The 24112-nt window shown below is 41.0% G+C and overlaps 1 protein-coding gene across 1 annotated transcript in view; it reads right to left on the reverse strand.

Annotated features, from left to right (window-relative positions):
• Positions 1–4264: 4264 nt before the first annotated feature.
• crppa (CDP-L-ribitol pyrophosphorylase A) overlaps positions 4265–24112 on the reverse strand; it is a 41960-nt gene continuing 22112 nt past the window's right edge. Inside the window, exons 9-10 of the mRNA XM_054621815.1 lie at positions 22015–22146; positions 4265–5398 (exon numbers count right to left, since the gene is read on the reverse strand). Coding sequence (XP_054477790.1) covers positions 5294–5398; positions 22015–22146 — 237 coding nt within the window. The 3' untranslated portion in view covers positions 4265–5293. The remainder of the gene's footprint in view (positions 5399–22014; positions 22147–24112) is intronic.

Consider the following 24112-nt stretch of genomic DNA (forward strand, 5'->3'; position numbering starts at 1 on the left):
GGGTAAGTGAGTGCATAAATAAACATTACAACTTACAATAAAATATGTATTTGTTATTTTTGTTTGTTGCTGACAGCCTATTCTGTTAATAAGCAATACAGTTAAACGTCACTGTTTAAATTTTGATAGATTGCTATTTGGCCTATTGTTTGTAGCCCCAATAAAGTATTTCAAAGACAGTTAATGATTTGGTTTTCAGTCCAATCCTTTGACTATTTCAATAATCAGTGTACTAACTCCACATTTCACACCAAAAAAAGTTTGAAAAATGTTGCTGCAGCACCATAAAAATCTTCAGTCTAATCAAAACATCCAAACTTTACCAAAGTAGCAGGAACACTTCCAGAAGTCCAATGTGTCCCTCTAGTGGAGAGAGAATGCCTCACACTCTCATCACACCAGACTAAATAACATAGATGTCCACCAGGTGTTACTGTACTCAAGCAAATACATCACGTATCATCCTCACATCAGATGAATTATTCTTCAGGCATGTGAGTAGTATTGTAGATAAGTAGACTTTTAATTGTTCTCTAGTGTATCAGATCATTTGCAGATTCTCCAACAGTCAACGTCACCACGGTAACCTGAAACCTGTCTCCTCGGGTGTTCATGTCGTGGTCACAACACATTAATCACTTGACCTTTGACCCCCAGTTTCTTTCTGTTGCTGTTCCTGTCTCTCAAAACTAAACAAAAAGGAAAGAAAGAAACTTTGTGCTGTTAAATACCAAGATGACGAGTCAGCACTGCGTTCAAAATCTTTAAACAATCAGACGCCCATATGAACCATGGGACAGCTGTTGCTTGCTATCATCATTCCTCCTGTTCAAACATTCCTGATGCAGCTAATATCACACTTCAGCTTCCAAAGTTAGGAAGTAGGAAGTTCCATCTTTGCGTTTCCTCAGTCAGCGTTTTGTAGCTCAGAAGAGGGATGATGAACAAAAGTTTTCTACTAATTAAACAGTAACTCTGCACAGAAGCAGGACTGTGGATTTTGTCCCTGAAAGACTGTCCTGACTGTTGTTTTCAAGACAGATTCCTTTAATAACAACATCACCGAAGACATAAATGGCATCTACACAAAAAGCCAAACAAGTGTCACTGATGTGCTACCAAAGTATAAAAAAAATGATTAGCAGTGATAAAGGCGATAAGGCAATGAATGCAGACAAGTTTAAGGCCTAAAGATGCGGTGTGGAGGATCTGGCGGCATCTAGTGGTGAGGTTGCAACCAACTGAAACTTCTCCTGTTTGCCCAAGGTGAAGGAAAACAATGGTGGTCAATGCCCCAAAACATAAAAAAATGTAATGCCCCTATCAAGAGCCAATGTTTGGTTTGTCCATTCTCAGCTACTGTAGAAACAGTCTGTGAAGATATATATATATATATATATATATATATATATATATATATATATCAGGTGAACATACAATTAAGAAAACATACTAATTATTTTTTATATTCCATTTCTGCCAATAGATCTCGATTATTTTTACACTATGTACCTTTAAAGGAAAAAGGCAGGTATCTACTGATGTGTGTTTGTACCAAAGCCTGTATATATATAGGTATATCCTCTTCCTCTGTGCTCCATTTTTGGCCCAAAAACTATTCAAAACACAGCAATGAGCCACGATGTTGCACTGGGTTTTATGCTCCTTCATTACCATGAACGTACACTGCAGTTTATTTTGTCTCAATCCCTCATACACGTGCCCTGCTAGAGTTAACACTGTCCAAAAGCACTGTGTGTTAATCCGCCGCCGAAAATAGTCCCCAACAAATGCACTATTTCCTCCTGTCTGAGCAACATTTACTAAAAGCCACAGTGACCAGCTTTTTTATGGAATTTACTGAGTTTTTAAAAACAATATAAAACTTTATATGTGTGCTTATTATTAAAGGTTTAGTGTTCTGTAGGGATGAATGGGCATAAGACATGAGAGGTCAGACAGAACTTTTTTCTTGGGATTTGTTGAGAAAAATATAGAATATGAATATTATCCTTTAACACAGAACACACAGAGGTACAATAAAGACAAATACATAAATACAAGTAGAGAAGGTGGATGAAGAATTCCAAAGGCACCTAAATGAAGAGGAAATTCCTGAATGAATGAATTTTAAAAAATACAACAAACGCAGATGCTTGCATTCATTTTACACTTTTATTTGCTGACAGGACTCTTCATCTCCGGAGAAATCCCTGAAATATAAGTGTATGTTGTTGTGAGGAGTTCATTACAGGAATCTGAAGATGCCCCGAGGCGTTTTTCCATCAACGGTTAGAATTCCACGGAGCTGCAGAGGACGGAGAGAAACGCAGGAAACAGGAGACGCCCTGGAAGTAGAGAGAGGTGAACACAGAGCGACGAGGCCTTTGTGGTCATCTGAGGAATGTTCCGGCATCAACACTTTTAAGGTCTCTTTGATGTTCAGTGGCTGTTTTCAACCCTTTCCTGTGACAAGTACATGAACCCTGAGGACAGGTGCAGTCACCTGTATGAACACACTCATGTAAATGGTCCTCTGCCTTTAAATATAAAATCCACGGCAAGGAACTTAGGAGTTCTATTTGATTCCGACTTCACTTTCAGACCCCACATCACAAAAGTAGTCCAGTCCTGTTTCCTCCAAATCAGAACCATCTCCAAAATAAAACCTATCCTCACTGGAAAAAATCATACATGCATTACTACTGTAACTCCCTCCTCTCTGGCATCAACCACAAGTCACTCTCTCGCCTCCAACTGGTTCAGAACTCCGCAGCGAGGCTTCTTACTGGTTGTAACAGACGACATCACATCACCCCGATCCTGGCTTCTCTTCACTGGCTCCCTGTTCGTTTTAGAATTGATTTTAAGATTTTGCTGATCACTTTTAAAGCATACATAGGAGAAATGTTGACCCCGTATGAGCCAGCTCGCAGCCTTAGATCCTCAGGTGGGGCCCTTCTGGTTGTTCCAAAGTCGAAACTGAAAACCAAAGGCGACCGTGCTTTTGCCATAAGGGCCCCTCGGCTTTGGAACGACCTGCCGGAGGAGATAAGGCTTCAGAATCAGTAATCTCTTTTAAATCACTTCTTAAAACACATTTTTATAGATTGGCTTTTATGTGATGTCGTCGTTTTATTGGTTCATTTTCATTTGGTCTTGGTATTTTATCTTATATTTGTTTACTATATTTTACCATTATCACTTGATTTTATTTATTTATTATTTTATTTAATTTATTTTTTGTTTATTTGATTTCATTTGTTATTTCATTTTTTGTTTCTTATGCACTGTCTTGCTGGCTGGTCTGTCAAAGCACTTTGTAAACCTTGTTTTTAAAAGGTGCTATATAAATAAAGTTATTATTATTATTATTAATAATCCCAGATATTTAGTTATGCTTCAGAGATGGAAAATGACAAAGTTTACTCTCTACATGAGATGAATATCACTGTTGTTGCTGCATTTTGGGAATTATCAAAATTAGGTTTCAGGAAAAAGAAAGCAAGAGCCAAATATAAGTGTATAGTCCATGTGATTAACGAATTATGTAATATGCACTGCGATTTATTCTCAACATGGAGAATGTGGCCAAGAGTGAGTGAGAGCTGCCCCTCTGTATTTATGTGATGAGACTGATGAGGGAAATGAGGGTCAGCTGAGCAGACAGGTGAGAGGTCAGGTGATCTCCAGAGAGAAGGTGACTGGAGGAAGTCACAGCGGATAAAAGCACAGGTTTAAATGATCAAATGAATGATGGGAGAAATCCATTTAGCTGCTTTGATTTCATGTTGAAATATTGTATTGCTGTGATTAGCAACACCTGAGCTTTTCCTGCTAATGAAAAAGTCCAAATGTCTTCTGTGAAAAACACCTATTTTAAGATACATCCTGAGAATTTTCTTAAGCTAATTTTCTAAATTTTCTTAAGCTTAAGAGGTGTGTGTGTGTATATATATATATATATATATAAAGAACAAACATTTTTGAAAAATGTCTGTGAAAAAGAAAATAACGTAATTTTTATGCAAGACCTTTTGATGAGTTGTGAGTGAGAATGTCTTGAAAAGACGGTGCAGACCTGTTGCTGCTGTCGAGGTCTAACCTGTGACTTTAGAGTAGTGGTAAAATCTGAATATTTTGGGATTTCTGAATCAAAATCTAAAGAACATTTCCTGAAATAAGCACTAGTACAGTACAATATGCAAAAGAAACATCTTTATTATGCCATTTATTGTTTTAAATAAGCAGATTTTATGGAGTACAAAAATAAAAGCAGCTTCTTATTACATATATAGTGTTTTAGTCATTAACAGCTTTATCCAGTGGTAAAAGCAGTGGTTATGACAAAATACAGTAGTTTATGAATTTTGTTTATAGCCATTTCAAAGCCATTATGTTGAGTTTTCACATGACTGTTTGTGTCTTTATTAATACTCTCATCGCTGCCAGTATGAATAGTTTTGATGAGGAATATTCGCAGACAAGTATGTGGCATTTTTGTGTCTTTTTTCATCACGCCCCATGTCTAAAGGTATTTATAAGCAGATTTGTTGTTGGTTTGTTTGTAAGCATACAACATTCAAATTTGACCGCCGATCAAACGAGCCGAGAAAGAGGGAGAGAAATAAAGAAAACAATATTTGTTTGTTGACAAAGCTGTGGTATCTGCCGACCTGAAACGGCTGCACATCATGCGAGCTGTTATGGCTGAGGGTTTACACCCACGTGGGGCCCAAAGGCTCCTTGTTGACGCACAGAAACGTCACAAACACAGCAAAATATGAAGAAAAAAGAAAATACGTGCAGAGGGTAGGGTCGTAGACACTTCTAGTCAGTCATAAGTGATGATTGAGAGGGCTATACATTGTTTTTTTAAGAAAATGCTGCCATATATTGTACCTTTAAGTCTCATGTAGCAAAAATGTCTTGAATATTTTTCAGTTTTAATATCTCAAACACCTCTCCATCAGTGGCATGACAGAACATATAGAGAAACATTACCAACCAAACATATTTAGAACCGACCATCTCCTCCATATGATGGTTGATTATAGTGAAGACTTGCTTTCCTTTTTCACTGCAACAACCACATTTTTAGCAGAAATCCTGCAGATGTTGTGGAGATCTGGAGCTTGAAAGTCCCCACACTTTATGGGAGGGCAGTTCTTAATCGTTGGAGTCCCCCCTTTTAACCGTTATTGATAAAGAGATGAACAGAATAAAAACACAACTCTCATTGCTGCAGAGTTTATGGGGATTTAAGGGGATTTTCTGTTGATGCTGCTTCCCTTCACGCCTGCAGAAGCTGCCCCACCAGGGCGGGGCTCCTCTCCCGGATCAGGGCTGACGTGATCTCAGCGACCCTCGATACTGACCTCTCCCAACGTTGGGTGTCCTGAGAGAGAGAGGAGGAAGAGGAGGAAGAGGAGGAGGAGGAGGAGAGACAGGGAGGTCCTTTAAAACTACAGACAGACACTCATTACGTGATCTCAGTAGTAGAGAATCCTGCAATAACAAACTAAGACATCTCCACGCACATTCACATTTGTTCACATTTATTTCGTCTCCCACTAGTCACGACTCCGTCTGAGTCATCCGTATGTTTGTACACCAGCGGGGACGGGCCAGCAGCATCCAGTTAGCGTTAGCAGCCAGTTCAAACTAGCATTGTTCCACTTGTAGAAATAGCAAAAGTAAGGAACAGGCCTGTAAGGAAGTAGTTACAACATCTGTGGGTTTGGCTTCAATCTGAGCTGTGTGAACATCTCACACACAGTATAAAAAATTTTTTTTTAAAAAGAAAAGAAGCGGGCAAGGTTCCAAATCATCAGCTGGCGTTCCCACAAGGATGAAATACACGCAGCACAAACTGAATTCACCACATGGAATTTGATTGTGGAATCAAGAATTTTTCTCGTGACTCCCATGTTATTTTATGTTCCAATCAACAGCTGGGAACAATTTACCAAAAGAGGGGGATAAAAAAAATTAACTTTCCACACAATTAACTTTCTTTTTTTTTTTTTACAAATTTGTGTTAATGTCAAGTCCTCTGAAGCTTGTGAACCAACGAGGCCTACTAGGAGATCTATGGTGCATGATATTGGACAGCTCTACGCTGAACCACACGCAACACTAAAGGAGACCATACATTCTGTTCCTCTTAAAGGCAGACTCTACTGTTGTGGTTGTTTTTTTGCTTTGGTGATTCCTCTCTTCTGTATCTCTTTCTTCTTTTTCTTTTTTGTTCTCGGCAGACCGCCTGCTTAATGCACTTTTAATGGTTTTCACTCCCCTGACTCCATTCCTCGGGCCACAGCGACTCCATACTTTGATTTAGTTGCTTGATGAGGTCCAAGAACGACCTGTTTTCCATCTTTCAAAGGCGCTGCAGTTCAAGGAGCTTTACTTTTTTTTTTTTTTTTTTTTTTACTTGTTCCTCACGTAGATTTATGCTCCATGCTCTACCTGGACTTTTTCATAAACGGATCGTGGACTTTAATAAGGCTTTTTGACAAAGCGTTTGATGTAGCGGCATGCATGAAGGAGAACATCTAAAAATATATTTTTCATTTCTTGAAACTTTTAAAAGGATACAGAGAACACACAGCAAAAAAAAAAAAAAAAAAAAAGGACGTTTAACCACAGAGCAAAAGAAAAATAAAGGCCTGGGATAGATTTTGGTTTCTGCAACGAGGAAATAGTTTCACATACATTAGTTCTGCATTCATAAAACATTAAACTTAAATGATCAGTTAAATAATGTTATTTTTTTCTTATTTCCACAGTTTTGGCCAACTAATTGTATGTTAAGCCTCATTCCCTTCAATTTTCTGTTGCTGTCAAGCTTTAAGTTCTTGCATGTCATTTACAATGAAAACGGTGGCAGATTTAATGTAAAACATTCATAGTAACTCTTTTTGTTTTCAGACAGAGAAAGACAAAAGCAGGCTTCTCATTTATGGCTGATGAACGTTGATTTTGCCAATATGCTACGTTAATTGAGCTGTGTTAGCTCCATAAGTTTGCTTTTTAATGATTACAGCTTCCTTTTTCTTTTAAGTAAAAAAAATATGTAAAGAAAAGGCCTAACTTCCATTGACTCAAAATACGGCGAGAAAGGGTTTAAGTTCTAAGATAAAAACATGACAACTTCCAGACCAGACAACTCTGTGGTTGCGACTTGTAAATCAAAGTAGCCCCGCACTAAAGCATACCCTGCTTTATGGTCTGTTTGACTCTAAATGGGACCATAATAAATAAATAAACATCATGCTGTATTGAAGAAGACTTCAAACTAGAGATTGAGACCATAAACTCATGTTTACAATGTTTATTGAGGGAATAAATCAAGAGAGTCATTTTCTCATAGACTTCTACATAACCAGACTTCTGCATCTGCTTTGGTTGCTACCCAATACAACTACGTTCACTACAAGAGGTCAAAGTTAATGACTGAACTTTAACAGATGTTTTCAACCAACAGTTTGGGTAATCATTTTTCTGTTCAACTTTTTTTTTCTTTTTGAACTTATTTCAGTGATTTCGTTGTGCATTCAGATATCTACAATAGACGTTTTTAACAGCGGTCACTTTGACCGGTCACCTGTCAAGAGAGCAGGTGTAACTAATGACAGTGAGAATGTCTCGTTTCCATTCAGGTGTTCCACTAAGCCATGACAGTGAGCCAGGACGAACAACACCAAAGGCCTTTATTTTCTTGCGCCACTACGAGATGTCAAAGCATCTGCTGTGAAAAAGACCTTTGACTTTGGCAAGCACACGGTTATCAAAACAGACAAAAACGATGGCTAAACCCACAATAACTGGATCCAAGTCGTTATTATCCTTTAAAACAGGATTGGATTTGATTTCACCAACCACTCCGACACTTTCTCCTCTGGGTCTCTAACCAATTTCATCAGCCAGCTCTCAAAAGGCAGGTTTGCTAAGGAGGGAAATAAAATAATTTAGGAGGGATTTTCACAAAGCTTTTAATGTCCTGACATCCACAGAGAGGAACATAAAAATATATTAAAAATAAATCCTATTGAAATGACAAAATAGCGATGATCTGTGATGATTTGTGATCTGGAACATCCTATTCAACATACCTTCAGGTCTGGCTTCCAAACGCTTTTTGCTTTACAACTATGCGTCAGCAGTTTTAACACATTTGGAGCCGAGTGTGCGATCAACAACAGGAGGAAAAATAAGATTTGTCTCTCACTCTGTCCATTCTCCATCTTCTTGTGCAAGAACTGGACGGGAATGTGACGAGGTGTGAGAGCGATGAGCGTGGAATCGGGCCTGACCGTGGTTAATGAGCGCTAGAGACCCCGGGATCCAGAACTCCCGGAGCACTCCTCCCCTAATCAGAACCAGCGGAGGAGGGGAGTCGGATGACATGGATTTTCCACACCAAGCCGACTGAAGGGGGAACTGGAGTACAGATCAGCGACTCCAGCCTCCTCGTTGATTAAAGCAACAAGGGGGAATGTAAAAAAATAAAGGAAGATGGAATCCAAATATGATAGCTTTGAATGAGCTCCAGAGGCATTCTCTGTCAGCTTCTACAATCTTTTCTTAATATGCTTTTAGATCTACAAATGGATAAATCTTTGAAGAATCAAAGGAAACGAGGTGAAGAAAAACAGTGAGGCTTTACAGTTTGTTTTTTTCTGTGGCTTAATCACAAGTATGAGGCGCTGAGGAGATCGGCCAGTACATCTGTTAGCAGCCAACAGAAAGCAGCTGATAGCACAACCACATATCCTCGGAAATATGCAAAAGATTCATCAGTGATCAGTGTTGAATCAGGAGCTCGGAGTGAGAAATCAAAGCATCCTAGATTAATCTAACTGCATCTTTTCATTGTTTACCCCATAAGCAATCAGATCAAAGCATTCCTCCGATTGTTATCTAAAAGAAATTACGTCTCCGCACGGAAACTATTTGAGATGTTGCATGTGTTCGGAGGAGCTAAAACGCAACGGGGATGATAAATGTGATGAGCACGATCGTCTGTCGATTCCCACCCAAGTGCATTGACGAGGACGATGGGAAAGTCACGAGAACTCCTGGTGTTTCGGGCACATTGAAGACAGCTACAGCAATCAAACCACAGCTAATGACTCTATTACAGTGGTCTGTTTTCTTATAGGCAGAACAAAACAAAAAAAGTGAGTTTGCACACGAGAAAATAAAGAAAAGGCAAGTGGAGATCACCAAGGAGGATCAAAGTTTTGAGCCTGTCTAAGCCCCGACGCTGAATTATTTCCACCCCAGATATGCGGCCTTTGAAATATGAATCATGCCTCATAAAACAGGCATTATTAAATCAAGTAGTTGCCTGCACAGTGGAACGCAAATATGACTTGAGCTCTTCATTGGCTCGTGGCACAGCTTTAAGTAGTCACAACTGCCACTCAGGCTTCAAATGTGGTGGAGAGAAAAAAAGCAGGACAAAGGGGTAGAATTACTGAACAGCAACAAACTCAGAGGCTCCGGAGACATTTGCATAACTAACTGCTTTCAGGCAGAAATCTATATGAGCTTGTGAACTGATTGATCGCCGCTCATGGAAAGAGTTCACTCCAGTTAGACTTGACAGAAAAGAGCCGGTACCCCTCCTGACCGGGGCTTTACTGCCGTCGGCGGGGGGGTGCTCGTGTCTCCTCTTTCCACTGAGGGTCATCCAGGAGGACACCCAAACACCCATGTGTTGGGACACATAAGAGAGCATGCACGCATACGAAACACAGATCGGTTAGCTACTTCTAACTCGTACATGTGCAACTGGGAATGTGATCCTGGAGGGATTTGCATGTTTCCAGATCATCACAGCCGGTGTCCTCCCCGCCAGCGTTTCCACTGTCTCTGTCCCAGTGTCTCCTTCCAGCTGAGTTTTGGAGATGGAGAAACCAGTTCACGAGCACTTTGAGGCTGAATAATTCCCTCCTGTGGCAGCGCTGAGACAAACAGACCTGGAGTTGGTTGTTTGGTGACACATGAGATAAAATGTGGAGCGCAGGCGTTACTGAGCATCTGAGAAGAAAATCGCAAGCAGATTAGTCTGATTGTTAGAGCTATCTGAGCTAATAAGTGCTCCTCACCTGTTTACAGTGTGGAATTAATCCTCTTATGTTCCAAAGAGAGAACGTTCTTCATGTGCCAAAGTCTTAAGTGCAGTCACAAGAGGGAATTTTATTTTATTCTACTCTTAAAAGTGCTTGTTTTTACGAGATTCACTCGACCATTATCAGGCATAAGGGGAACCAACTTTCCACTTCATAATGAATAACTGCCACAAATCCCGGCTTAAAGGGTGTACGAGCCAAAAGTATCATCATTTATTCACATTAGTGGAAGGCCCATCACCGGTAATGTATGCCATGTTGAATGGCAGAGCGACACATTTACATTTTCTGAAACACAACACTTTTTTTGTTTCCACTGACAGCAGAGCCTCTGCTACATCGCTTACTGACGCGTCCAATCCCTTGGTGGCCTGGATGACATTTATATAGTTTCTCTTGACAGATTCTACATTATAAAAATAGAGACTGTTCGCAAACAATATATGAACTGCTATCAAAGCGGAAAAATACCACTAGATACGAGTCATAGTTGGAGAGAGGTCTGGGGACTTTAGCAGTGTTCAGTTTTTTATTCTTCGTGCACCCAGAACCTAGATTCAAGTCCAAAAGACAAGTCATATTATGAAATGAAGTAACAGCATTGTTTTAATACATAAACAATGCAATATATAATAATTTAACTGGGCACTAACTAAAATCAAATCGCTCTCAATCACTCCCATGTGTATGAATTTACAAACACATGCAACAGCCTTGTTATTCCACACTGTGGACCACAAGTTTATGGAATGGAACTTCAATCATTAGCTTCTATTTTTGCTTACTGTTTAAAAGGGAGGATTTTGACAAGCTGTGAGGCGACAGGTCTTTGAAACGCAGAGCAAAAGGGGGGGGATGGGGCGGGAAAGCTTGGGCGGACCACACAATAAGAGATCCTCAAACTCTCTTTTTAATGCCACAGAGGCATTCAACCTCTCCGCCTGAGAGGAGCACTTTCTGCCACACAAGAAGAACCTGCTTTGAAGCTTTAAGGTTTCTGGCAATTAGGACCTTTAACGGTGACAACTTGTACGCCTCTGTCACCCTCCTGAGATCCCCAGCCCCGAGGACTGCTGCTGCCGAGGGCTTCCACTGCTGTTGCCTTCATGAAATGCCAACTGCGCTGGGTCCTAATTGAAAAACAGCTTATGGAAAAGCTTGGCGCAGAGCCCGAGCCAAGAGAAGTGGAAAAAGTTGTTAGAGTCACACCAGCTACCAAAACCAAAGTTTTTATGGCCTTTTTTTGTTTTCCTGTGACATGAGGGTGCTGCTGTCCTAATAGTTGTAGCATCCACTTGAGGGCAGCATCATTACTAGAAATAAGGCCAGACAGCATTCTCCACTCGGGGTGTCTTTGACGCTAAATCTACCTAACATGAACTTTGCGTTACCCTGACTTCTGCCCTTTTAATACATGAGGTAATTTTCTCGGAAAAACTCTCCCGAAATGACCTGCTTGTTGAATCTCGAGTGATACAATACTGCCTAAAAACACCCGGCGCTTTGGTCTGAGAGAGGATAGTGTTTCAGAGCTTCTGACAGCTCGTCCCCTGACGAGTGGGTATTGTGGTCCTGCTGCCCTTGCTCCCCTTCGTGTCTCGTTGAAGAAAGGCAGTAGCTTGGGGGGAAACCACGAAGAGGGGAAGAGGGTAACAGGTCCAATTACTGGCCGGTCCAAAAGTCTGATTAGAGCGCAGATTCAACATGGCTAAGGTGCTGCAGAGACTTATTTAGTACAATGAAGAATGGTGGCAGATTGACTTTAGTCAATGGAGCAATATCACGGAGAGAAAAAATACACCATTGCAAGTAGAAGTCCTGCATTTAACTCTTTAACATCCATGTCCCCTTTTATGTCCCGTTGAGCAGCTTTCAGGATCTGTCCTTCCACTCTGACAGTTTCATTTTGATGCTTTAGCTGCTTGTTCCAGCTCTTCATCGTATGTAGACGAGGGAAATATTGGAACCCAAGACTCCATGTTTTAATGGCTGGAAATATTCTAGATGTCTTATGCATAATGTTTTACGGATTGTCCCCAAAATTCAGTCTGACGTGTTTGGTATCTTTGGAAACATTGGAAACGTTCTCCACTAAAAAATTGAATTAAAGATTTGTGGGTTTGGATAATATTTGGCTTCACAGAATGAGTTTTTAAACGACTGAACCCCAAGTAGAAGTCAATGTGATTAATAAAGTAGAAGTCAATAAGTATTAGCAGCAATGTATCCTCAAATATAAGGAGTAAAAGTTCTTATTGGGAAGAAAAGTATTACAGCTTCCCCATCAGGTGAAAATTGACAGGCCCAATCAAAGATACTTTAATGAGATACATTAAAGTCCACAGAGAGGAGAAAAAACCTGGACACACTTAGATCCAGTCCATTATAATATTTACTGCAGAGCGTTTGATCTTAACAACCTTCAGAGTATACATCATGCTTACACTGAAGGTTCAGCCTTAGATATAAAAATGAGCTTGGATCCCAACTGAAAGCATTAGAGTTGACCGAGATGACAGCGACATGAGCATTACTTCAAACTTCTGGGAATGTTTTTATTGAATTTGTGCAAGGTATTTGGTGTCACTGGCTGAATGTCTGTCCTTTAGATACCCGTGTCGTTCCCACTCTGCCTCACTTCATCTGAAAGGGATCATAATGGAGGAAAATGAATAAGTCTGTATCCCACCCTACTTCCCCTCAGACTTTCCAGCCATAGAAAAAGCAAACTTTTGTATTGATAACTTCTTTTCAGAACCCCATTGAGAGAACAATTGCTGCACACACACAACCCTTTCACGGTACACTGGTAAAGCTCTTTCAACACGGGTTTCCAAAATATCCTGTCTAGGGGCGTCCGTTGGGCAAACATAGCAGTTTGTTAGTCACGTCCAATGTGCCTGTTCTCTTTCTGCTCTCCAGAGAAGTCAACCCCTGCTAAGAACGGGACATCGAGGGGGTCCGTATTTCCACTGCATCCCCTCGGTGAGAGCTTTTTTAAAACATGTTCTGGTGAGAGATGACTTTGTTTGAATCTGACTTGCAGAAAGACATACCTCAAAACAGTAAGCAGAACAATGTCTCTTTAGTTGAGGAGGTATGAAAGCATGAAGGCATGGCTGGGATTTATGAACTGGGACATACCAAATCCCACATTGCGGTGAGAAAGAGACCCAAAAATGCACACACCCTCAACTGATGCCTCATTTACTTATCACACTGTATCACTTACACCAAGCCGAATACAGTTTATATCCCAGGCCATCTGAGGTCAGGTGCAGGTGCAGGAGTATTTCACAAAACAAGACATTTATTAAAAGCTGGGTTTTCAAGGAAACGCACATCCCAACCTAGGCTTAGCGTCCTCACTTCCATGCTCAACACAAGCACGAGATCGTTATCGCAGTAGGCCGTGAGCCAAACGTACAAACATAGGTGCAACACTGTGTTTTTGTACTGCTGTCATAATATCGGTGTACCGCAGACTAAACATCAGGGGGATAAAGCAGGCCGTGTGGCTTGACAGATGTAGTGTGAGAACGAGAAGGGTCCGCTACGTGAAAACTGTGGAGTTGTGAAGGAAAATCATTTTCACATGACACTTCATGGCCGTGAGATTCATTTGAGGACGCTAAAGACCCGACCAGATTTAAGTTCTTGAACCCTACCTTGAAATCTGGTTATTTATAACTTTATAAACTTCCAGTTGGGGTTTCCATCAGAGCAGGCAATTTGATTTTGGCATTGAGGGCCCCGAATCCCAAAACTCAGCAGCCGTTTTCACTTTTTTACCAGCTGACTTCAGTTTTGCTTTCAGTCTGATTTGGTCCTGTTTAGTATTCGGAAATTTCCCAAAGTAATGCACAGGCCAACAAACAAAAGCTTAATTTATGGTTTCATGGCCCTGGGGCCATACTGTGAGCTACACTGTAGCTGCTGTTCCCCTCCTCTTTCCCCGTGTGAGCCAATCGTTGCTCTATATCACAAAGTGAGGTGAAACATTTACCAAAGCAGGACATTGCCCAATCACGTATGATACATCCATTGCGGGTGTTGTGCCAATGGTTGAAATCCAACACTGAACTATATCTCGAGCATAAAATCCTGCTAAATGATTACCATGACCATGTGGCCACATTGTGTTTTCGGTTGGTAACCTTTGAACCGTGCCAATCAGATTTGGTCAATAGCACATTTTTGTTGATTTTAGCGAAGTTCACACTACAAAACTTTCAAAGGCTTCAGATATATGTACTGTTCACACTACACAACTTGCTGTTCTCTATCTGGAGTCTTGTCGGCATGGTTTGAAGTCTTTCCCACACCGCTTGACTGACAGAGGTCTTTAATCAGGAGGGATAAATGAGTGCGTCTGGTCCCCAAACAACGTTTTGTTGCTTTGTTGTACTCTCTTGGCTGTAGCTCCCAAGAGGACTCATCAATAGGATCTGGAATGTGTCTGCGATGCATCGGCCAGCCTCTCAGATTGCATCATTGAATAGTTTACACGTAGCACTTGAGCGCTGATTTGCGTATAGAGCCGACTCTCAATAGTGGTGGAGATACACCAAATTGGTTACCGTGTTTGAAAATGAGAAATCCTATTCATGATCGTGGTACGATCAGCATGACGGACACGGCTCGGTAAGTATCTGAATAATCAAGAATCAACCTCCACTTTATGAAAATGAAGTGAGGTTATCACAGAGGCTGCAGGCTCGCAAAGGTCAGATCAAACTGTCAATCCAGGCAGAGCTGATCAGATATGAATCATCAGATATGAAGACTCTGTTACTGCATTGCCTATTTCGCACTTTAAATGTTTTCAGAAACATATTTTGGGTTCCATTTGAGTTTCTGACACGTCTGTCTGTCTGTCTGTTTGTTTGTTGGCTGGATTTAGTGTATTTTCACTATGAGTCGCAGTATAGACAAGGATTTCAAATAAAATAAAGCTCTGTTATCAAGATAATTTGGATTGTTTAGCCATGACAGGGGTGTACATGCCCTCCAAGTGACTGGAAGAGCAAAATACATTTAGCAGCCTGAGCCAAAGTTTAACCAGTGTTTTGGTCCATCCCTGGTCTGAATACACTGTGTGCTATTCCGCAGCTATTTTCCACCACACCCAATCAGACAAGCATGTGTACCGAGAGGTCCCTGCAAACAAAAGCACAAGCGGAGCAGGAAGGTGAGCGCCGTGAAAATAATCTTTGATGAGGCCTTTTGAATGAAGGCGTAATCCCTGCAGAGCTGGGCTCAACCGCGACACATGCAAAGAGCTGGGAGAAAACTCAAACCAGGACTACTGTGGGTGGTCAGAAACAGCTCAAAACCAAGTGGCAAAACAAACATACATGTATGTTTTCTCCGTTCTCTGAGTGATTGAATGTTTACAAACCAATTGTGAAAAGCTGGCTCACATTAATCCTCCCTAAAAACATACCGTCTGTTTGTGACACTAATTGTCTCTTGGAATGTCATTTCCAAATCATCTGTAAGAGTTAACTCGTATCAGCCCCGAACAGCGCGCTCGCTAGTCTTTTTAATCTAAGAAATCAAAGCTGAGTAAACACCGCTTTGGTATGTCTAATTCCTTGAGCCAAACTCCGGCGGTCAAGTTTCGCACATACCGACACACATCTGGAGCGCTCTCAGTGTGGAAGATCAAGCTTGATATCCTGCACATGTTGCGGCAGTGCGAGTCTCTCCCAGGGCTCTGACCCTAACACTCTACAAATACATCACTAAGGCGGGGAGGGGGCGATTCCAGGGCTTCTGTCTGTATGGAGATGTCAGGATTCAACCGAGGGAGCCAAGTGCTCTCATCCACATTTCCATGGGGGATCTTAGATAAAAGTTTAAAGACTTAATTGTCAGAATAGAGACAAGTACTTAGGCAAACAGCAGGGGAAAAACTGTGTGAAGGGGCCAGGTGGATGTTGGATGCTAAGTGTAGTGGATCAGCGGGAAAGACTCACCAAATCCGTTAGCCCTCCCAGATGTTATAGGGCAACCGAAAACAGCTTTACGAGATCTAAGGTCATTTCTTATCTCTGCCGCTTCCTGCAATGTTTTGTGTCTCATTCTGTTCAGTGTTTTTTCCTCTTTTCTAAAAAAGAAATTCTCCTCAGCTGGCAATCAGACCAGACTAGCCATAGAGGCTAATGCGTGTGATTTAAGTGATCGCATTTGTCTCGTAGTAGAGATGACGATAGATTATAAGAGCAAATGAAAGGTTCCGACACTCATTCATCTCAGAAAATATGACACTGTCACTTGTTCATCTGAGGACAATTGTTGGATTTACCCAGAGAAAGGTCAGGAATGTGCTGAGACAGCAGAAAGGGCAGCCATCCCTGATCTCCCTTGACCCCGCCAAGGTGCGAATACATTGGTGTCACAGCAAGAGACTCGGCTTCTTGTGTAGGGTTTCACCTGTCTGCCATTCTGGACCTGAACAGGATAAGCTGCGTATGTCGCCTGATAGATGTAGTGTGAGAAAAAAAAAGTGTCGACAAAGACCTCTGGAGAGCTCATTTTCCCTTTCCGCTTCATTAAGAAAATTCCCCAGGAGTGTGTAATTCACTTTACGGGAAATTAACTAAAGGGCCAGATTTCGGTTATGGAACTTTGCAGTGAATCATTGTTTATGACTTTATAAACTCACTTAAACACTCTTTTCAGCCAATTTTCACTAGCTCTACTGTAGGGATGGAAATGTCAGGTCGGTCCAACACTTTGGTTCAAACAATCTCATCAACAATTGCATGGATTTCTATGAAATGTTGTGCATATATTCATGGTCCCCAGATGACGAATTCTACTAACTTTGGTGATTAGCTGACTTCATCTAGTGCCAACAGCAGGAAAAAGTTTTACTTTTTACAGTGAAATATTTCCAAATCCACTATATTACGTTTGGGAAAAAATTTGGTACCTATGGTTAATGACCTTTTTGTTAAGTGCCACCATGAGGTTGACATTTGTGTCCTCGGATGAATAGTTATATCTTTGGTTATACATTAACTTTTCTTCTAGCACCATCAGGTCAACATTTTAATATCAACGAATATCAACAAAATGAATGACATTTGCATCAGCCTCAACAGTATTTAGTTTAAGTTCTGATTGGCAAATATTAGCATGCTTATAACACGCTCAGCTAAGATAGTAAACATCGTCATTAATATACCTGTGGAACTATATGTTTGACCAATTAAATGTTCCACGTGACGTCACAACTCCAGGTTTAGCTCCAGCTAGCTTGCTGCCAAAACAGCAGAACATCTCATCAACTTTGTTTCTCCACACCCAATATTGTGCAAGAAACACAGCAAGGACCAACTGAACAACCGAATGAAGGACAATATGAGATAGTCCTGCAAAGGGGATACCAAAATCTAGCTGATATGCTAAAGTTGGATGTTGGTCACAGAACAGATCTAGCTCCAACAGCTAGCAGTAGCATCAAAGTGTGTTCCCCTTGGTTAATATTTTGTCTCTGATTCCTTTCATTTCAAAGCTGTGCCTCCCCATTATCATCTTTTATTCAGCAGAGGACAAATGGCGGATTTAGCCTAAGAAAAATCTGGAGTGTGCTGAAACCACGGGTGCAACTCCACAAGTGTCACCTCAAGAGCTTCACACCGGCTCGTGTTCGGTTTCACCTGTCTGCCTTTCAGGCCTAGATCTGAACAGGTAGAGGAGAATAGCCCTATAGAGTCCTCTCCTTTTCTTCCTCCCTCCCCTCCCTCCTCTTCCTTTCTCTCCCTCTCTTTTCTTCCCCGTCCGGGCTAATCTCTTCTCAGGTTTAGGATTCCCGGTCCGGGCTCTTTGAGGAGACGGAAATATGGGGTTGGGTAAACATCAGGGCTCTCACTGCGGGGATTACAACACCCATATATCACCGTGACAACTGCCTTTTCAGCGGATGACAAGTCGCCAGGACCCTGTGCGAGGAGGGATCCAATGACACTTCCTATCGCCGCTGCAGACACTGATAGCGTATACCGTCACCGTGGACAACATGGAGTCAGTTTATGAGGATCCGGTGTCTGAATATCCTTAGCCAACGTCTTTAGGTTTGATGTTTTCACACATTATCGCACCTGAGGTTTGGCTTGTGGGCATCTTCGCCGAGGTAACAACACAAACGGAAAGAGGCTCTATTGAAGCGCTTTGATCACACGTCCTTTTTCAGAGAGACCGCTGTTGATTGTCCGTGACTCCATTTCACTTTCTTCTCTCCACAAAGCGAAGTGGCACGCACTGCGACACGCTGCTGGATGCATTATGCCTCAGTGGTTCAGTGTTACTCTGCATAATAACATGAAACCACAGTCAGGCCTCGTTTGAGAGAATCCACTTTTTTTTATCCAAAAAGACATCACTGAAGGTCAATGAGGTGGATCGTTTTCCTGACTTCTCTGGGACAAATACTGTTCCATGCGCTCATGAATTCTCACTGTCAGAGGTTAAATTAGATTAGCCAAATGGCCGTACTTTTCCAAAGAGGTGGGTGCGTCCAGTAATTCTTCAGAGTGATACATAACAAGAGGCAAGGGGCTCTTGAATGTTCTCAAAGGTTGTTCTTCTCACTGGTGTCAAGTTGACAACAACCAGTCATGTCGGAGCAGAGAATGAAATCATTTAGGGAGGAACTAAAGGAATCTGAGTTTATGGTGGAACATCTTTAACAAGGTTTTTTTATTTTAAAAATGGAAAACATAGAAGGCATTTATGTCATACCTTGTTATACTGTCAGTTTTTGGTGTCGTGATTAAAGCTACTATGAGGATTTTTTTGGTGGTAGAGTTTGAGCACTAGAGTCTGTTTGAAAAATATAGCAGCAGGGTCTGACAGTCTCCTACTTTCTGGTCGAGCCATGCCTTCCTTCCATGGGTCGAAAAATTCTCTGTTGAACCTGTATGATTTTACCAGAACCCAACCAGTTACACCAATGATAAGCATTAAGAAGTGTTGTCAATGATGGTCTTCTTTACTCGTGTAGTTCATATAAAGGCATCAGTATCAAATCTTAACCAGTTTAAAGTTCCTCATAGTAACTTTAAGAGAACGGCTAACAACCCTGGTCTAGTTGCATTCCAAAATCAAATCGCATTTAGACTGTTGCCTACAAAAACATAAACAAAGAGACACAAGAACAGCTTTTGCTTTGGAACATGCACTCTTTTTTATTTGGAAAATGTTTGTGGGGTTCTAAATATTTCCAGTGACATGTAGCTCTGCAAGTATTATATACTGGCAGCAGCATGTCTTACTAAGGGTCCTCTGAACTTTGCAGTTAAATACATAAAAGTAAACACTATTCATTCATAAGACGTAATGCCCAAAAAACAAGCCAGCTTAAAACTGAGCACATTTCTCAATATATTTACCCAGTTCAGTATTTCTACAATGGCTGCCTGATGTTTAACAACTTACTTGTTTTTTTAGTATGTGAAGTATGAATAAAGTATTGTGAACCATTACTATTGCGGAAATTATGACATTATGTCAGTCATTGGGATGACTTCACCCTTTAAACCTCACCTCAGAAAGTGCAGCAAAGTGTAATTAAATCGAAACATGATCCCTTTAATTTATATAAACACTCAAGATTATTGCTGATATCTTTATTTCAATTCACCTTGCCTACAAAATTCACTTCCCTTTTGCAGTTGGTGTCAATTCAGAACACCTGCAAGACCCACATGTTTATGCCTTTGTTCATCATCTGTGATGTGAAATCATCGGGTTCCACATATTCAGAGAAAGTACAAGTATGTGTTCCGGTTATAGATCAGTTATAAAGTCCCAACGACAGCATCTGGTCTGATTGCTCATATAATCACAGCGCCATATCATCATGTGTTTATGATTTATATAGGGCTGTTTTAGCTAAAGCAACAAATACTTTGGACAAAAAATGAAGAAAAGAAAAGTATTTTCAAGCATCCACACAGATTTAATGCATCTTTCACTAATCAGACTGATTGCCTTAAAATGTCCACTTTGTGTGCATTATTGCCTGCCATCAGATCTTTTTTTTTTTTTTTTTTTTTTTTTTTTTTTTTTTTTTTTTTTAAATCAAAGACAAAGAAATAAAACAAACTTTGTGAGGGAATATTCATATTTAGTTTACGGCTGACAGAGAAAGTGTTGGCAGGCATCTCCACAAGTATGAATAAGGCCATCTGGGAAGAATTATCCTCATTATAACAAAAGCCTGTATTCTGCTGCTCCACTATCTCACAATGATAAGCATTTTATCATGGTGAACACACACATTATCTCCGTCCACTCCCTTCCCCTTTTTCTCCGTCTAGGCAGGATGACTAATTAACAGCAATAGTTCCATAATTCAGAGGAAAAGCATGATGTCCAACATCCGATAGCTGAATCAAACTCATATGTGGGCCAGCAGCGCCAAGCCTCGCTATCGAGAATACAAAAGCATCCCGTTTTAATAAGGCGACGCTGTGATATCAGGCTCGAAAACGCATGATTAAGATCACTGACCACGGCTTTCTTTCGGCTCACCGTTCTCTTCTGCAGGAGAGAATATAGCCGACATCCCCTCGCCTGAGGCACGCAGGCTTTTACGTTTGATTTGCAAAGCGACGCAGCTGCCAAGAAACCTCATTTATCACACCGCTGCAGTCAGTCATGAACATAAATCATGATGGATGTCACATTGAAGGCCAACGACGCCATGAATATTCAGCATCCGTCTTCGGTTTTGCCCCCGCACATCTGGCCCCAATGTAGCGATTTGACTTGATGGCTTTGGTAGCAAGAATCCTGACACTTCTCACTGCACTGGATGAATAATTCCATTTTTCATAATCCTATAATAACTGAGCAGTCGGTTGGGGGATTTCAGGTCAACCGCATCCACCCCGCTGACTCCAGCGCACATTTGGCAGTCCCTCTCAGAGGATTCCCATGACACAGCTTAACTAAGGGGGTTCAACCATAGACTGTATATGAGAAGTGGACGTAGCCATCAAGACGTCACCCGTTGGTTTGTGGACTGCTGTTATGAAGCCTCGAATTCGCCGACTTCGCTGTTGCCATCTTTGTTTACGGCCGTAATGAACCAATGAACAGAAGTTACCATATTTGGAATGCGGAGGACTGACGTAAAAACGCCGTTTATGGCTCTGGTAGCAACTGCGACCTGTCAATCACAGTAAGCCCCGTCCTAAAGCATACCCTGCTTTATGGTCTATTTGATCCTAAATGAACCATCATTTACTAAATGAACATCATGCTGTATAGAAGAAGACTTGAAACTAGAGATTGAGACCATAAACTCATGTATACAATGTTTTCTCATTGACTTCTATACAATCAGATTTTTCTTTACCACCAGAGGGGTCACACCCTGATGGTCATTAGAGAGAAAGCAAGTTTCAACAGACTCCCGTATCGGCTTCACTCGGCAGAAACAGAGGTTGCGGTCTGGGTTGGACCTACAATGCACGCGTTTTGGGCTGAGCTACATTACACCTAAAGCACCTCCGCATCCTTTTCATCCCTTTGGTGTTAACAATACTACAAAACACGAACGGCGGAAGGTGAAAAGTTGATATCCTGCCCTTTTAATCACACTTTCCGACACACATTTATACCTGCTCCTACATATAAAGAGAAAGAAAAAAGACGCGCCCGTCCAAGCACACACACTCACACATGTGTGATAAAAGACAGAAACCTCGCCTAAAGCATAAAAGCATGACAAGTCATTGGAACGAGACACTTGAAAGACATTTCCCCATTCTGTTTTGTTTGGCCTCTCACAGCACAGCGACTAAAGTCGACTTTAGGAAGAAAGAAAAGAAAGACAGGGAAAGACCGAGCTTACCTTTGACTGATGAAGCTGGATGCCGTAGAGGAGAATATTTCGGAGTTTAGCTGTGGAGGCCAGGTCCATGATAGCCGCTGGCTCTGCCACTCTCCCGCTGACGGACAGCTCATCTGAATCGCTCAAAAGCACCTATAAAAACAAAAGACAAGGCGCCCAATCAAAGGCTTGCCAATAGAGAGGATCTCTTACAAGAGCAGCAATTATACCCCCCTTTTTTGGAGCAATTACAGCTTATTGTTCACGCAGTGGTTTAAACTTGTTGCAACTCAACAGGCCTGTTTATCTAAAGTTGCCTTCGGAGAAGCTCCGCTGTGCTGAGAGTAAACAGAGGTTGGTTAATGCACAGTCCTGTCTGAGCATATAATGATTCTCTAATTCAGCCGTAAATCTGTCGGGCCTCTGTGGTTTATCTTCCATAATTAGGGCAGCATGATCCAGACACATTGGTTCACATTACCGTGTCATCCCTAATCCAAATCTCACTGTCAGAAACTTAACTCAAGATTTATTTACTGTAATTATTTTGTCATATGTCCTTAAAAAAACTGCAGCAGTGAGATGCTATAGTCAGGAGAATTGTTTCAAATGTGTCTGAACGTGCAATTATTACACTTATACTTGAATATCAATCAGACGTTTGCTGTCAACAGGTGGTGTATGAAACGTTTGAAAAGTGATGATTCAGCACATTAGAGGGTGTTAAACCTCCAGGCTAGGAGTCGACTGAAACACTGACAGTGATACTTTCACCGACAATATGAATTACTGAGTTCCAAAACACAAACATGTCCATCAACAACAGCATTAATTAATAAATCAAAAATGTTTTTTGTCAGACTGTATTAAAGAAGTGTACTGGTCACAGTGAGATCACCCATTGGTTTGTGGACTGGGTTTTTGAAGCCTTGAGTTCTGCATTTTGGCCATCGCCATCTTGTTTTTTGCAAACGGAAGTGTTAATGTCCATTTAAATTCTTTGCAATAATTATCCCCAGTATCGAAAATGGTGGAACAACCTAAGTAACTGTGGAAAAACAAATTGTAACATGTAAAAAGTTATCTACTGGAGATGTTAAGTACTTTGTATAGTGCACGTTTGGCTAATTACAACAAGAAAATACATTAATATATTTATACAGCAACTACTAGAGAGTATAACAACAGCAATTGTTATTGGTGATCTAAAACATAAGCAGTTAATGTCAGATTTTTTTGGAGTCCGTTCCTCATAATGAGAGTATGATGGCCATGAAAGAAGAGAAATAACAAACCTACCTCCATCAGTAAATGCACATTTACAATGAGCATTTACCGATAAAAAGAAAGGGTGACAGTGTTTAAACAATCAATCATATATTTTCTTCCGTGAATGAAGTTTGTTCATAACCCTTCAATCTTAGTTTCTCCCCTAAAATAAATGCTAACACAGTGTAAAACACAAGAATTGTTGTTCGGTCGTTAAACTGTCATGCAGAAATATATTCAAGGTGTATCGACATGTTATTTTAACCGCCAATTACTAAGAAAAAAAGTGTCTGCTACATACTATAAAAAACTCCTGGAACAGACATCAATCACAGATTTATGATACCTGAACAACACGAGACATAAGGTGCTAATATCAACAACATGGGGCTCGTTGTTTGGATCCAACGCTCAAGGCCATAGCACCTCATTTTCACAGAAGGTTTGAAACGGTGACCTCCATCAGCCAGTCTGCTTCTCTGCCCTCCAGGCTGCCTGCTACACTTCAAACTCAATCACCCCTCCACTGATCGCGTCCATGTGATCAAAGCTGCCATAAATAACGCGCTACGTGTGCAATCTAACAGCAGCCCTCTGCGAATTACAAAAGTTAGAAAAACACATTTGTGCTGAACTAGGCTTCATCACTTATAACCGTGAAACTCAAGAGGCTGCTTCTCGTTCCTCGTAGTCACAACTTCCCAGACAGTTCACACACATTCTAACGTGACCATGAAATCATGTTATACAGGGAGGGAAACGTAAACTCTGTGTGATCAGTTATAGTAATTGATTGTTTTCCTTTAAATGCCCTTTGACTTAAACTTTACAGATGCAGTAGCTTTTTCAG

Source organism: Anoplopoma fimbria, chromosome 20 (genome assembly GCF_027596085.1).
Source record: "Anoplopoma fimbria isolate UVic2021 breed Golden Eagle Sablefish chromosome 20, Afim_UVic_2022, whole genome shotgun sequence".
Taxonomy (NCBI): domain Eukaryota; kingdom Metazoa; phylum Chordata; class Actinopteri; order Perciformes; family Anoplopomatidae; genus Anoplopoma; species Anoplopoma fimbria.